Source organism: Sapajus apella, unplaced genomic scaffold (assembly GCF_009761245.1).
Source record: "Sapajus apella isolate SASKATOON/1434 unplaced genomic scaffold, GSC_monkey_1.0 scaffold99, whole genome shotgun sequence".
NCBI classification, from domain to species: domain Eukaryota; kingdom Metazoa; phylum Chordata; class Mammalia; order Primates; family Cebidae; genus Sapajus; species Sapajus apella.
The window spans coordinates 389,210-405,187 of NW_022437039.1; the positions used below are offsets into that span (position 1 = coordinate 389,210).

Here is a 15,978-nt window from a genome sequence, read left to right on the forward strand (position 1 = left end):
TTAGAGTGTTTGGATACAATGCACCTTTAAGGAAAAACTCACTAAGAAAGCTTACTGTTGAATTTTTATTTTGACAGGTGAACATTTATTTTAGGGCCTTTCTTCCTATGTATCTTTCAAGTTTTTTTTTTTTTTTAAACAAGGCCCCAGAAATCTCCAGATTCACTTATGGTTCTGTGCTTGATTAACTGCTGCAGGAGTGTTAGGGAGCCTTGTACGAATACTAAAGTTATTCATTCACCAACATTAAACCCTAGGATAGAAGATGCAACAAAGCAGGACTTCTTCCTCTGTGGAATGTGTTGATTTCAGATGAGGTGGCAGCCAATGTAGAAAACGCTGGAATTTTTCCTTGGAACTGTACTGTGCCATGAACATAAGCTACTGTCTTTGCTTTGACCCTTCCTTTCCAGTTTTGAAGATAAAGCAGGAAATCATCTCTGAAGATGCTTGATAAAAATTCTCAAAAGAAACAAAAACACAGGCTTCCAATTCATTGATAAAAATTTCCTGCAGTTTGGCACCTGGGTCTAGTTCAACTGGTGGATGAGCTGATTGACGTGTTTACCCCGATAGCCAGGTATGCCCATCTCCTCGAGGAAGCCCACTCTGTTTTTCATAGCATGATGGACCACTGAGAGGTGGAAAGGGCGCAAGCACCATGAGATCTCCTGGAAATGCTTCCCTGGGAAGGCAATTTCATGAATTGAGGTCTTCTAAGCAAATGACACTAAACTTCCCCAGGTGCTCCTCAATCACTGTGTTGTCTGTCAGAGGGATGATCATATTCTTGACCTTGGCTTGTCCACATTTCAAAATGAGTTCCCAGACGGACCTCAGATTTGGAAATCGCAGGTCACATAAAGTTCCACTATACACAGCATTTTTAGGTTCCAGAGGGTGACTTTTACAAAGACAGCCTAAAAACTTTCTTTAGGCGAAGTCTTGCAATGGTTCTCTGCACCAGTAAACTCACACCATCAATCCTTTCAGTTGTATACAACAAAGGCCAAGGTACGTTTATCTGGCAATTCCAAGGCATAAGGTTTCACTTCTAGTTGTTTAAGATGCACCTTGTCAGGTTTCTGCCACCAGGAATCACGTTGGAATGATTCTAGTTGCTTAAACCTGAGCCCTTTTCCTTTCCTCTGCTCCTTCTTTGCCAAAAGCGCTTGCTTTTCCTGGGTGGCTTTGAGGGCTTGATAGGCCTTCCTCTTTTTCAGATTTTCTGGAACCAAAAGAGATTTTTCTTTGCTCTTGCTCCGCCGTCTTTTTAGTATTGCAGCTACTGATCCTTACTGTTGAATTTTTAAAACCAATAGATATACTTCCAACATAATTTTTACACTAGCCGTTTGTCCGTGATTTGTACAGGCAACTGAATGATTTCAAAACATTTGAAATAATAAAAAAGTAAAGGATCTTTAATGTTCTCAAAGACAAAATTAAATATTTGTAACATTAGAAAAGATCATAAAATATTTAGTAGCATAGGGAACAATAGCTTCTTAGAGGAGTTAGGAAAAATATATTTTTTATTTTATTTTTTGGAGACAGAATCTCAGTATGTTGCCCAGGCTGGAGTGCAATTGCACGATCTTGGCTCACTGCCAAGTCTGCCTCCCAGGTTCAAGCAATTCTTGAGCCTCAAGCATCCCAAGTAGCTGGGACCACAGATGTGCACCACCATGCCTGGCTTATTTTTTGTATTTTAATAGAGACAGGGTTTCACCATGTTGCCCTGGCTGTTCTTGCACTGCTCAGCTCAGGCAATCCACCTGCCTCGGCCTCCCAAGGTGCTGGGATTATAGGCATGAACCACCACATCCAGCCTTTTTTTGTTGTTTTTCAGTGTTTTCTTTATCCTTTAACTATGGTAAGTAAATATTACCCAGTTTTAAAGCCATTTGTCCCCATTAAAGGAAAAGCTTATATTTCCAGTTTTATTCTTTGATTTGAGAGGCGCATCTAGGCCTGACACCATGGCTCACACCTGTTATCTCAGCACTTTGAAAGGCTGAGGCAGAAGGATTGCTTGACCTCAGGAGTTCAAGACCACCCTGGGCAACATAGTGAGACCTCATCTCTACAAAAAAAAAAAAAATTAGCCAGGTATAGTGGTGTGCACCTGTAGTCCCAGCTACTCTGGAGGCTGAGGTGAAAGGGTCACTTGAGTCTGGGAGGTCGACGCTGCAGTGAGCCATGGTTGCACCACTGCACTCCAGCCTAGGTGACAGGGTGATACCTTGTCTCAAAACAAACAAACAAAAATAATAATAAGGTGCATCTACAATCTTGCACAGGTATTTTTGATGCCCTTCATAATGACAAACCACTTCCACCAATTCCTAGTTCCCCTGATGCTATTACCTCTATTTCCCAAACTGTTTCTTTGATGTTCATGAAGCCACTGAATAAAGCTTCACTTCACTAACCCAAGGTTGTATGAGAATCATACATTTGCCCCTTTGAGATGCCTTCAGTAGCTTCATCTGAAGCTTTTTTTTTTTTTTTTTTTTTTAGAACGGGTTTTCGCTCTTGTTACCCAGGCTGGAGTGCAATGGCGCGATCTCGGCTCACCGCAACCTCCGCCTCCTGGGTTCAGGCAATTCTCCTGCCTCAGCCTCCTGAGTAGCTGGGATTACAGGCACGCACCACCATGCCCAGGTAATTTTTTTTTTGTAGTTTTTTAGTAGAGACGGGGTTTCATCATGTTGACCAGGATGGTCTCGATCTCTTGACCTCATGATCCACCTGCCTCAGCCTCCCAAAGTGCTGGGATTACAGGCTTGAACCACCACGCCCGGCCAGCTTTTTTTTTTTTTTAAAGACGGGGTCTTGCTATGTTGCCCAGGCTGGAGGGCAGTGGCTATTCACAGGCGCGATCCCACTACTGATCAGCACGGGAGTTTTGACCTGCTCCGTTTCCAGCCTGGGCCAGTTCACCCCTCCTTAGGCAGCCTGGTGGTTTCCCGCTCCCAGGAGGTCACCATATTGATGCCGAACTTAGTGTGGACACCCGATCGGCGTAGCACACTACAGCCCAGAACTCCTGGGCTCAAGTGATCCTCCCACCTCAGGCTCCCGAGTAGCTGGGACTACAGGCATGTGCCACTGCACCTGGCCATCTGAAAGCTTTTTATCAGCCATTATGGGTCAAAATTTTTCACTAAGACATGGGATATTGATGGAAAAAGAGACCATGGAAGAATTAATAGATTGGAAAAAGTCACTGAGTTGAGGAAAGTACATTATGATGCATCAGCCTCATGTTCTGAGACCATATCAAAGTACTTTACTGAATTGACCAAGCAATCATGAGAAAAATAACTAGCTAAACTGTTTGATGTTGTAATGGATTTCTCTCTGCATATGTTTTATACATATATGTATATATATATGTTTTTGTTTTCTTTTTAAGATGGAGTTTTGCTCTTGTTGCCCAGGCTAGTGTGCAATGGCGTGATCTCAGCTCACTGCAGTCTCCACCTCCCTGGTTCAAATGTCTCTCCTGCCTCAGCCTCCCAATGTTTTATATATATTTTACAGATTGGAGTCTTGCTATGTTGCTCAGGCTGGCCTTGAACTCCTGGGCTCAAGTGATCCTCCTGCCTAAGCCTCCCAAATCTGGGACTGCAGATGCATGCCATCACACCTGGCTTCTACACATACATATATGTCTATTGTATACACGTACATATACATATATATGTGTGCCTCAAATATATTGCAGGTTTGTTTGCAGGACCATGCAATAACATGAATATCGCAATGAAGTGAGTCACAAATTTTTTGTTTTCCCAGTACATATAAAGGTTATATTTACACTGTACTGTAGTCTTTTTTTATTTTTCATTTTTAAATTTTATTTTATTTGATGTTTTGAGACAGAGTCTCACTGTGTCACCCAGACTGGTTCCCTGCAACTGAACCTCCCAGGTTCAAGCGATTCTTTTGCTTCAGCCTCCAAAGTAGCTGGAACTGTAGACGAGCACCACCGTACCTAACTAATTTTTGTATTTTTAGTAGAGATGGGTTTTACTGTGTTGGCCAGGCTGGTCTTGAACTCCTGATGTCAAGTGATCCACCCGCCTTAACCTCCCGAAGTGCTGGGATTACAGGCATGAGCCACTGTGCCCAGCTCAAGTGCATTCTTGTGATGACAGCCTGGGACGTCCAGAACACATGCAGCACTCACCCTACACCAGGTAAGATGATGCCTTTCCTCCAGGGGTAAATACACTCTCCAAAATGAAGCACATTACACTCTCAAAACTGTTCCCATTCACTCCAGACACTGCCTTAAGGAAATCTTCCACCTCTGCAGACCATCCAGGTCCCTGATCTCTGACCACAGCGTCATACTTCTACTATAGTTTTAAAAGATATGGTTCAATGCCCTCTGTTCTATTCTGTCGGACACTTTACACATTGGGGTGTAGCACACATTTGCTGACTGCCTCGTAACATCGATTTCATCCTTTTTCCTTTCTGTCAATCCTTATCCTATTTGGAGATCTGAGAGGTTCCTGGTCCTGGTTTCCAGGAATGGAGAATATGACCTAATCTAAATAAGAGAAGGATTCTGCCTCTTTGGTTAGACAATTGCTCAGGGTTAGGCATATGAGCTTCAGCTGGTCCTATTGGGACTTTTCTTGGAGATGCTAGAACAAATCCAGCTCTTGCTGGATGATGCATGTAACACAGTAGCTGTTCACAATCTTCTTGAACCTGGGAGATATATGAGCTTTAGGATGAAACCAACATTATAGAAAGCAGAACAGAGTGATAGAAATTCAGTCCTTGGTAACATCATTGAGCTATAGGATCAAGCATCACCTGATACCTAGAACTGCCCTGGACTTTTCAACTACATGAATCTATACATTCCCTTTACTGTTTAAGCCAATGTGAATTGGGGTTTCTGTTCACTGTAACTGAAAGAATGCTAATAAATACATAGAGTAATAACTTTTAAAATAATATATGTTGGAGGTGGACAACCCTTTTATATGTACCCATTTAAAAGCTTTTCTCATAGAAATTATCAAACATATATAAAGAGAATAGTATAAGGAACCCCCTCCAGGCCTCAAAATCACCAACATTTTGCCAATCTTGTTTCATTTATCCCCTCCAGTTTTTTAATTTTTTGTTTATAGAGGGTTGTTGGTTTGCTTTGGAGTATTTTAAAGCAAATCTCAGACATTCTAACATTTCACCCACAAATCATCCAGTTTGTAGAGAAAATTCTTGACAATCTCTGCCCTAAACCATCTTTGAGGAACAGTTCCCACTCAGTGGAGGACCTCTCCCTTAGGAGCAAGGCTTATTGAGAACACAGAAGCAGCCTTTCTCTTTCCCAGAGGGTGACCAAAACTCTACTGACAACTTCTCAAGATGGCTTTGTAAGAGGACCCTCTTGGCCTCCTCCCTGGGGCATCCATTTATGAGAACACCAGGTATCCCAGATGCTTCATAATGAGAGTGGTCCAAATAGATGATGCCTGTAATGATCCCTGGAGCAACTTATTAATAACTTAAAACTACATGATCTACTCTTGCCCTTTTAACAAGCCCCAGAGTGCTTCAAGAGTTCAGTGGCATCAGCTAATTGTCAGTTTCCTGACAATAATAATAATTACAGTCCGGTGTATATAGGGCATATCCCCAGGAGTTCAAAGTGCCCTCAGAAGAGAGTTTCTCATTTACTTACTTGCATTGGCTTTAATTTCTTTTTCTTGAAACAATGTGTAAATAAATATTCAAAGCATTAAAATTTCATTATAGTTCACCTCCCTCAGCATTCCTACTTGATTATATATTTTTTAATTAGCATTTGACCATCCCATTTGGGTAATTTCTAAGAAGAATGACCTCAAAATTGAATGTCCTTATTCTACTTTTTTCCTCATTTGTTATCATGCTTCCTCTTAATGAGGAATTTTCTCTCCTTTCCCTTGGTTAGTGTTTCTTCCTTCCCTTGATCCTCTGTCTGGAGCTTTTCTAAAGTAGTTACTCTCTTTAACACCGGGTGTCATAATAGTCAAGAAGTGTGATACAAACTGCTGTGAAAGATACATTTGCCATACTTTATCAGTGTGGTTTTATAAAAACCTACTTAGCCAACCAAGAGTTCTTTGCAAACAGAATTCCTGGTGTCATAAGCTACTGTTTATCACCTTCTCCAATTCTCAAATCAACATTTATACTAACCTGCTGACAAAAATGCATTCTGTCCTTATCTGTGCCTAAGGATTACTAGGAATTACTCTGCCTAAGTTTACTGCCTAAAACTTTTGGAAAAATATGTACTCTGTATGCTCATTCATTCATTTGACATTGGGAAAATATTTATTGATCACTTTTTATATGTCAGCCGTTGTTTTAGGTGCTAGGATTTTTATGTTTACAAACATCTTCTGTTTTGTTTCTAGCTTCTAAACAATATTGCATTTTGGATAAAGAATGCATTTTCTAGGCCTCTTTATGTTGTTTAAATAATTTGAATATTTGTATCATTTTCATTTGGTCAACTGATTGGCTTTCCATAGTCAGTTTCTCACTCTGCCTTATTTTTAGCCTCCAACTCCAGCTCCCCCAAAATAGAATTGGAAAAATCTCCTTCTCCTATTTTATATACCTTAACATTAATTTTTTTAAAAATAGAGGCAACTGAATTAGGTTAGGCTCTCCACCTTGTTGAGAATGGACTTTAAGCATTCATATTTGAAAGGTATCCCTAAATACTTTTTAAAAGTAAAAAATAACTAAAAATAATGTTGGCCAGGCACGGTGCCTCATGCCTGTAATCCCAGCACTTTGGGAGGCAAAGGCAGGCAGATCACTTGAGATCAGGAGTTTGAGATCAGCCTAGTGAACATGGTAAAACCCCATCTCTACTAAAAATACAAAAATTAGTCAGGCATGGTGTTGTGCACCTATAATTCCAGCCATGTGGAAGGCTGAGGCAGGAGAATCGCTTGAACCCAGAAGGGGAGGTTGCAGTGAGTCGAGATCTCACCACTGCACTTTAGCCTGGGTGATAGAGCGAGACTCCCTCTGAAAAAAAAAGGCCTGGCACGGTGGCTCACACTGGTAATCCCAGCACTCCAGCAGTTTGGACGCTGAGGCGGGCGGATCACCTGAGGTCAGGTGTTTGAGACCAGCGTGACTAACGTGGGGAAAGCCTGTTTCTACTAAAAAGACAAAATTAGCCAGGCATGGTGGTGCATTACTGTAATCCCAGCTACTCGGGAGGCTGAGGCAGGAGATTTGCTTAAACACAGGAGGTGGGGGTTGCAGTGAGCCGAGGTCATGCCACTTCACTCCAGCTTCAGTGGTGACAGCGAAACTCCATCTCAAAAACAAAACAAAACAAAACAAAAAAAACCTCACAGACACAGACAATTAGAACACTACAAACAGAAAGAACAAATCTAGGTACATTCTCAGTAAAACATTGAGACACAAATCAAATTCCTAAGAAAAATGTAGGTCCTTTATTATATAAGCAATTATGCCCTATGCTATGGTTTGAGTGTATGCCATCCAAAATCCATAGGTTGCCAATGTGGTAAGAAGCGGGGCCTTTAACAGCTGATTAGGGCATGGGGGCTTCTCCCTTGGGTATGAGATTAAGGCCCTCATAAAAGAAGCTTCACGCAGTCATCTGCTCACTTGCCTTCCACCTTCCAATAATGAGAGGACACAGCATTTCTCCTCTCTAGAGGATGCAGCATCAATGCACCATCTTGGAAACAGAGGGCAACTCCCACCAGACAACTGAATCTGCCCTCTCCTTGATCTTGGACTTCCCAACATCTGAAACTGTGAGAAAATAAATTTGTGGTCTTTGTAATTTACCCAGTCTCAGGCATTCTAGTATAGCAGCACAAAATGGACTAAGACATCCTACTTGCCAAAAGGTTTATTATTATTATTTGCCTGTGTCTCAAATTTTCACAATTTTTGACTGTTCCTCAAAAAGTTAAATAGAATTACCGTATGGCCCCACAATTCCACTCCTAAGAGAAATGAAAACTTAGGTTCATATAAAAACCTATTCAGAAATATTTAAAGCAGCACTATACATTCACAACAGGGCAGAACTAGAAACAACACAAATGTCTATTAACTGATGAATGGAGAAATAAAATGCAGTATATTCATGCAGTGAAATATTATTCAGCAACTATTGCCATGAACATACATTGATATGCTTTTAGTTTGTCTTAAGTTTTAACATGTAAACATACACATGTAAATGTATATATTGTATATGCTCTTATCTATCTATCCAGCTGACCCTTGAACAACATAGGGGTTAAATGAACCAACTTCCCACTCCCTGTGCAGCTGAAAATTTGAGTATAACTTCTGAGTCCCTAAAAATTTAACTACTAATAGCCTACTGTTGACTGGAATCCTTACCTATAACATAAACAGTTGATTAGGATGTATTTTGTATGTTATATATAGTATACGTGGTGTTCTTATAATAAAGTAAGCTAGAGAAAAGAAAATGTTATTGAAAAAATAATAAAGAAGAGAAAATATATTTACTATTCATTAAGTGGAAGTGGATCATCATAAAAGTCTTCATCCTCATTGGCATCACGTTGAGTAGGCTGAGAAGGAGAAGGAGAAGGATGAGGAGGGGCTGGTTTTGCTGCCTCAATAGCAGCAGAGGGAGAAGAACATCCATGTACAGTGGAATCAAGCCATTAAAACTCATGTTGTTCAAGGGTTAACTGTATATTTATCGTTAAAGGTCAGTATTATTTTACAATTTTTATGTAACTGGTTTACTGTATATAATGTTCTGCAAGTTTTTTGTTTTATGTGTGGTTTTTTTTGTTTTTGTTTTTTGTGTATGTTTGTTTTGTTTTTTGTTTTGAGACATGGTCTCACTCTGTCGGCCAGGCTGGATTGCGATGGCACAATCTCAATTTACTGCAACCTCTGCCTCCTGGGTTCAGGCAATTCTCAGGCCTCAGCCTCCTGAGTAGCTGGGACTACAGGCACACGCCACCATGACTGGCTAATTTTTTTTTTCAATTTTTTTTCAAAGATGGAGTCTCACTGTTTTGCCCCGGCTGGAGTACAGTGGCTATTCACAGGCGTGATCCCACTACTGATCAGCAAGGGAGTTTTGACTTGCTCTGTTTCCAGCCTGGGCCGGTTCACCCCTCCTTTGGTGACCTGGTGGTACTCCGCTCCCAGGAGGTCACCATATTGATGCCGAACTTAGTACGGACACCCGATCGGCATGGCGCACTACAGCCCAGAACTCCTGGGCTCAAGTCATCTTCCCACCTCAGCCTCCCGAGTAGCGGGGACTACAGGCACGCGCCACTGTGCCCGGCTAATTTTGGTATTTTTAGTACAAACGGAGTTTCACCATATTGGCCAGGCTGGTCTTGAACTCCTGACCTCAAGAGATTCACCCATCTCAGCCTCCCAAAGTGCTGAGATTATAGGCTTGAGCCATCGAGCCTGACCTGTTTGTTATCTTTTGAGATTTATTCATATTGGTACCTACAAATCAGGTCATTATTTTAATTGATGGCACAATTGGCATATGCTGCAATTTATTTAATTCACTATATATTTGTTTCCAATTTTCTTCTTTATAATGATGCAAAGATGTTTGTGCAAATCTCCCCATGCAAATGTGAAGGAGCTTCTCTACCGCTAATGAGCTGAGTGACTAAAACTCTGAATCTGTCTTCTCCTGTAAGATGGGAACAATGGCATGTACCTCATTCAGTTATGTTAAATGAGTTAATGTATATAGAGCACTTAGTAGTATGCCTTGTGAACTTTAAGTACTTGTTTATGATAATCATATTACGTCAGTCACAACTCTGTTTCACTCTAGCTTATATTCTGATGACCCTGATTTATCTCTCAAGTTCCAGGTCCAAACCTGTAACTTCCCTCTGGATAACTCTGCCAGTGGTCTTCCAGTGTGGTTGATATTGAACTCACTCTTTTCCTCTCTCCAGCCTATTGTGGTTCCTCCTTCTGCATTTGCTGTGTGGTTAATGGCACAATATGGTGATGTGGCAATTCTTTCCCCACTTATTTTCTTTCTATAGAGCCCTCAGAATTTTTGCTTAAACACCTTGGATCGCCGGGCGTGGTGGCTCAAGCCTGTAATCCCAGCACTTTGGGAGGCCAAGGCGGGTGGATCACGAGGTCAAGAGATCGAGACCATCCTGGTCAACGTGGTGAAACCCCGTCTCTACTAAAAATACAAAACATCAGTTGGGCATGGTGGCATGTGCCTGTAATCCCAGCTACTCAGGAGGTTGAGGCAGGAGAATTGCCTGAACCCAGGAGGCAGAGGTTGCGGTGAGCCGAGATCGCGCCATTGCACTCCAGCCTGGGTAACAAAAGCGAAACTCCGTCTCAAAAAAAAAAAAAACACCTTGGATCACATCACTCCCCAGAGTAACCCTCTAAGGCTCCCTATTGCCTTCCAGCATTCCCTACAGCAGGAACAGTAGTAACCAAAATTTCCTGTCTCAACTGCAGGGACACTGTCAGTGTTCAGAAAACAATACCATTGAGACCAGATTGCTCCTGTGACTTTGGCAGTGGTTCCTACTTCCTGGTTTCCTTTGACTCAGCATTGTTTTGAATTTAGACTTCTTTCAGATTCAGTGAGCGATTGGATATCTTTCCAAACATATTTCCTTTTTACTTATGTTAACCAAAGTCAGTTTTTTTTTTTTTGGAGACAAGAATTCTGTCTCTCTGTCACCCAGGCTGGACTGCAGTGGCATAATTATGGCTCACTGCAGCCTTGAACTCCTGGGCCAATCAATCCTCCTGCTTTGGCCTCCCAAGTAGCTGGGACCACAGGTGCATGCCACCATGCCTGGCTAATTTTTAATTTTTTATAGGGACAGAGTCTCACTATGTTGCTTAGCTGGTCTCAAACTCCTGCGCTCAAGTGATCCTCCCACCTTGGCCTCCCACAGTGTTGGGATTATAGGAGTGAGCTACCACACTTGACCCAAAGTCAGTTTCTCCTAATTGCATTAAAGAGCCAAGACTGGCTGGGTGTGGTTGCTCCTGCCTGTAGTCCCAGCACTTGGGGATGCCGAGGGGGGCCTATCACCTGAGGTCAGGAGTTCGAGACCAGCCTAGCCAACATGGTGAAACCCCATCTCTCTTAAAAATACAAAAATTAGCTGGGCATGGTGGCACATGCCTGGAATCTCAGCTACCTGGGAAGCTGAGGCAAGAGGATCACTTGAACCTGAAAGGCAGAGGCTGCAGTGAGCTGAGATCACACCACGGCACTCCAGCCTGGGTGACAGAGGGAGACTTTGTCTCAACAAGAAAATTAAGAAAAACGAACATTAATACGTTAAATTATCTAATTACAGACCCCATTCAACATTTGCCAACTGTCCCAATGATGCCTTTCATAGCAAAACAATTTTCTTCATAATCACACATTGCATTTAGTTGTCATGTGTCTGGTCTTTGTCACTCTGAGATGGTTCTTCAGTCTTTTCTTGACTTTCATGATTCTCACACTATAAAAGATTGTTAGCCAGTTATTTGGTAGAACATGTCTCCATTTGAGTTTGATGTTTCTTCATACATAGATTCAGGTTAGCATCTTTGGCAGGGGTATTACAGATGCAAGGTTGCATTCTTCTCATTATGTCCTATCAAGGAGTGTATATTTCAGTTTTTTACATTTCTTTTCTTTTTCTTTTTCTTTTCTTTTCTTTTTTTTTTTTTTTTTTTTGGAGACAAGAGTCTCACTCTGTCACCAGGCGCCAAGCTGGAGTGCAGTGGCACGATCTTGGCTCACTGCAACCTCTGCCTCCTGGGTTCAGGCAATTCTCCTGCCTCAGCCTCCCGAATAGCTGGGACTATAGGCACATGCCACCACACCCAGCTAATTTTTGTATTTTTAGTAGAGACAGAGTTTCACCATGTTGGCCAGGATGGTCTTGATCTCTTGACCTCGTGATCTGCCCGTCTCAGCCTCCCAAAGTGCTGGGATTACAGGCTTGAGCCACCGTGCCCAGCCAGTTTTTTACATTTCTAATGATGTTACTTGGATCACTGAACGAAGGTTGTGCTGACCAGTCTTTTCCATTGTTTTCCTCTTTGTAATCAATAAGTGTCTTGGCCGGATGCGCTGGCTCACACCTGTAATCCCAGCACTTTGGGAGGCCAAGGCAGGTGGATCACGAAGTCAGGAGTTCAAGACTAGCCTGATGAACACAGCGTAACCCCATCTATAATAAAAATATAAAAATTAGCCGTGTATGGTGGTATGCTACTGTAATCCCAGCTACTCAGGGGGCTGAAGCAGGAGAATCACTTGAACCCTGCAGGCAGAGGTTGCAGTGAGCCGAGATTGCGCCATTGCACTCCAGCCTGGATGACAGAGCGAGACTCTGTCTCAAAAAAAACACAAAAAACAAAAAACAAAAGAAGTACTTTGAAGCTATGTAAATATCCTGCTACTAATTAAACTCAATTTATTCATTTATTTGGTTCTATCTTGTGCAATTAAGGTTTTCTGTTTAATTCAATGATTTATAACAAGGGTCTCCAACCCCCAGGCCACAGAGAGAAAGAGAAATATATATGTGTGTATGTACATATATCTGACATGCCAAAACACTGCTCTGCCCTTGCTTTTCCCCACACTCAGGCTCTGCTTTCTCTTTCTCTCTCTCTTTTCTGTCCGTTTAGTCATCTACTACCCTGTTCTCTGAACAGAAAGGCAGCAGGGTGCCTCAGCAAGTTCAATTCACAGAGAGTCAAGAGCTTGAGTATTTGGGTGTACTCTGCAACTAATTAGCTAAATGACTTTTTAATTTTACACCTTTTAATTTTCTTGACAATAACTGTTTTTAAATAGTTATTTTTGACATGTTATATGTACATGCATATGTAAACATAAATAACTGTTTTTTAAACAGTTATTTTTGTCCTTTGGTTATAGTCTACTAGGGATATGATTAATACACATTTTTTTTTTTTTTTTTTTTTTTTTTGAGACGGGGGTTTTTTTTTTTTTCGCGGGGGGGGGGCGGGGCAACCTCGCCTCAATGCAACCACCCTCTCCTGGATTCAAGCGATTCTCCTGCTTCAGCCTCCTGAGTAGCTGGTACTATAGGCATGCACCACCACGCCCAGCTAATTTTTTGTGTTTTAGTAGAGACAGGGTTTCACCATGGCCAGGATGGTCTCGATCTCCTGACCTCATGATCCGCCCACCTCAGCCTCCCAAAGTGTTGGGATTACAGGTGTGAGCCACCACGACTGGCTAATACACATTTTTAAAAGCAGTTTTCTTTTCCTTTTTTGAAGACAGGGTCTTGCTCTGTTGTCCAGGCCGGAGTATAGCGGTATGATCATAGCTCACTGCAGCCTCGAATTCCTGTGCTCAAGAGATCCTCCTTGCCTCGGCCTCTCAAGTAGCTAGGACTGCAGATGTGTGCCACCACTCCTTGTTAATTTCTTTTTTGAGAAAGGGTCTCACTCCATTAGCCAGGTTGGACTGCTGTGGTGTGATCACAGCTCACTGTAGCCTCAACTTCCTAGGCTCAAGCAATCCTCCCACTTCAGCCTTCTGTTTCCGGGACTACAAGCATGCCACTACACCTGGCAATTTTTTCTTTTTTTGAGATGGAGTCTCACTTTGTCACCCAGGCTGGGGTGCAGTGGTACAATTTCGGCTCACTGCAACCTCCTTCTCCCACGTTGAAGCAATTCTCCTGTCTTACCCTTCAGAGTAGCAGGGATTACAGATGTGCACCACCACACCCAGCTAATTTTGAGGTCTTGAACTCCTGACCTCAGGGAATCCAATCCTCCTGCCTCAGCCTCCCAAACTGCTGGGATTACAGGCATGAGCCACTGGACCTGGCCTACACCTAGCTGTTTTTAATTTTTTTTTTTTTTTTTGTAGAGTTGAGATCTCACTAACTTGTCCAGGCTGGTCTGAAACTCCTGGCCTCCTGCCTCAGCCTCCCAAAGTACCAGGGTTACAGGAATGAGTTACTGTGTCTCAATAGCTACTAATTTTTGTATGTCAATTTTGTATCTGCAACTTTACTGAATTCACTTAATTCTAACAGTTTTTGGTAGTGTCTGACATTTATAACATAATGTCATTTGTAAACAGGAACAATTTAACTTCTTCCTTTCCAATGTGGATGACTTCTATTTCTTTCCTTTGCCCACTTTCTCTGGCTAGAACTTCCAGTACTATGTTGAATAGAACTGGTGAAAGTGGGCATCCTTGTATTGTTCCAGATCTTGGAGGAAAAGCTTTCAACTTTTCCTGGTTTAGCAGGATGTTAGCTATGAGTTTGTCATATATATTATTGTGTTGAGGTACATTCTTTCTTTCTTTCTTTCTTTTTTTTTTTTTTTTTTTTTGAGACGGAGTTTCACTCTTGTTACCCAGGCTGGAGTGCAATGGCACGATCTCGGCTCACCGCAACCTCCGCCTCCTGGGTTCAGGCAATTCTCCTCCCTCAACCTCCTGAGTAGCTGGGATTACAGGCACGCGCCACCATGCCCAGCTAATGTTTTGTATTTTTAGTAGAGACGGGGTTTCACCATGTTGACCAGGATGGTCAAGGTACATTCTTTCTATACCTAATTTGATGAGAGTTTTTATCACGCAGTGATGATGAATTTGTCAAATGTATTTTCTGCATTTATTGAAATAGTTATATGCATTTCAAAAGTTTTTGTGTTTCATTCTGTTAATGTGATATCACGTTTATTGATTTGTATATGTTGAAACATCCTTGCATCTCTTGGTTGAATCTCACTTGATCATGGTAAATGATCTTTTAAATGTGCTGTTGAATTTGATTTCCTATTATTTTGTTGATTGTGGTAGTGCCTTTTTATTTGGGACCATCACCTCTAACTAAATCTAGCCTAAGAACAGCACTTCCTTGATCTCATCAAGCTCTTTTTCCTATCTTGTTAGCAAAGTTACACCAATACTTCCCCCTCTCATTTGCATTTTAAGGAACAAGGCCCTTAAAGGTACACTGAAGATGCATCTAGGTGGCTCAGGATACATGTGACTAAAGCACTGCTCTGCCCTTGCCTTTCCCCACACTCAGGCTCTGTTTGCTCTCTTTTCTGTCCATTTGGTCATCTACTACTCTGCTCTCTGAATAGAAAGGCAGCAAGGTGCCTCAGAAAGTGCACTAGGAGTCAAGAGCTTGAGTATTTGGGTGCACTTTGCAACTAATTAGTTAGGGTAGTCAGTGGCTCTTTATAACACTCTCTCATCATCTGTGAAATGACTATAATAGGTGGCAGGAACATTGTAGGAATCAAAATAGATAATCTGTGTGAGAAATGCATGTGTTTAGAAAACTCCTCCGTGGTTATATTTCATGGCATACTTTTCTGAGAAGTGTCATCAGCCAATTTCACATCCCACACCTTGTATTTACATCCTGATGAACTACTACTCCTTTGTGCTACCAGGGTCTTCATAAATGAAGAATGAATGAAGAGGGGCAAGACTGAAGGCAGAAAGACTACATAGAAGCCTTAGTATTATCCTCCACTGTTCTTTCTCTGACACTCCATATCTCAATCCAGTAGGTCCCTCTTCAAAATATATCCATAATACCCCATCCAGAATCACACACGTGTGAAAATTAGAAAAGTATTTGAGGCCGGGCGCGGTGGCTCAAGCCTGTAATCCCAGCACTTTGGGAGGCCGAGGCGGGTGGATCACGAGGTCAAGAGATCGAGACCATCCTAGTCAAAATGGTGAAACCCCGTCTCTACTAAAAATACAAAAACATTAGCTGGGCATGGTGGCGCGTGCCTGTAATCCCAGCTACTCAGGAGGCTGAGGCAGGAGAATTGCCTGAACCCAGGAGGCAGAGGTTGCGGTGAGCCGAGATCGCGCCATTGCACTCCAGCCTGGGTAACATGAGTGAAACTCCG

At 42.1% G+C, this 15,978-nt stretch overlaps 1 protein-coding gene across 2 annotated transcripts in view; it reads left to right on the forward strand.

The window, feature by feature from the left end:
* ZNF75A (zinc finger protein 75a) overlaps positions 1 to 15,978 on the forward strand; it is a 68,714-nt gene that overhangs the window by 30,041 nt on the left and 22,695 nt on the right. The window contains exon 7 of one of the 2 annotated variants that reach the window (XM_032257932.1): positions 623 to 1,593. The exons of the other annotated variant lie outside the window; for it this stretch is intronic. Within the exon in view, the coding sequence (XP_032113823.1) occupies positions 623 to 627 (5 nt within the window). The 3' untranslated portion in view covers positions 628 to 1,593. Of the gene's footprint in view, positions 1 to 622; positions 1,594 to 15,978 lie in introns of those variants that run through there. 2 annotated transcript variants of the gene reach the window in all.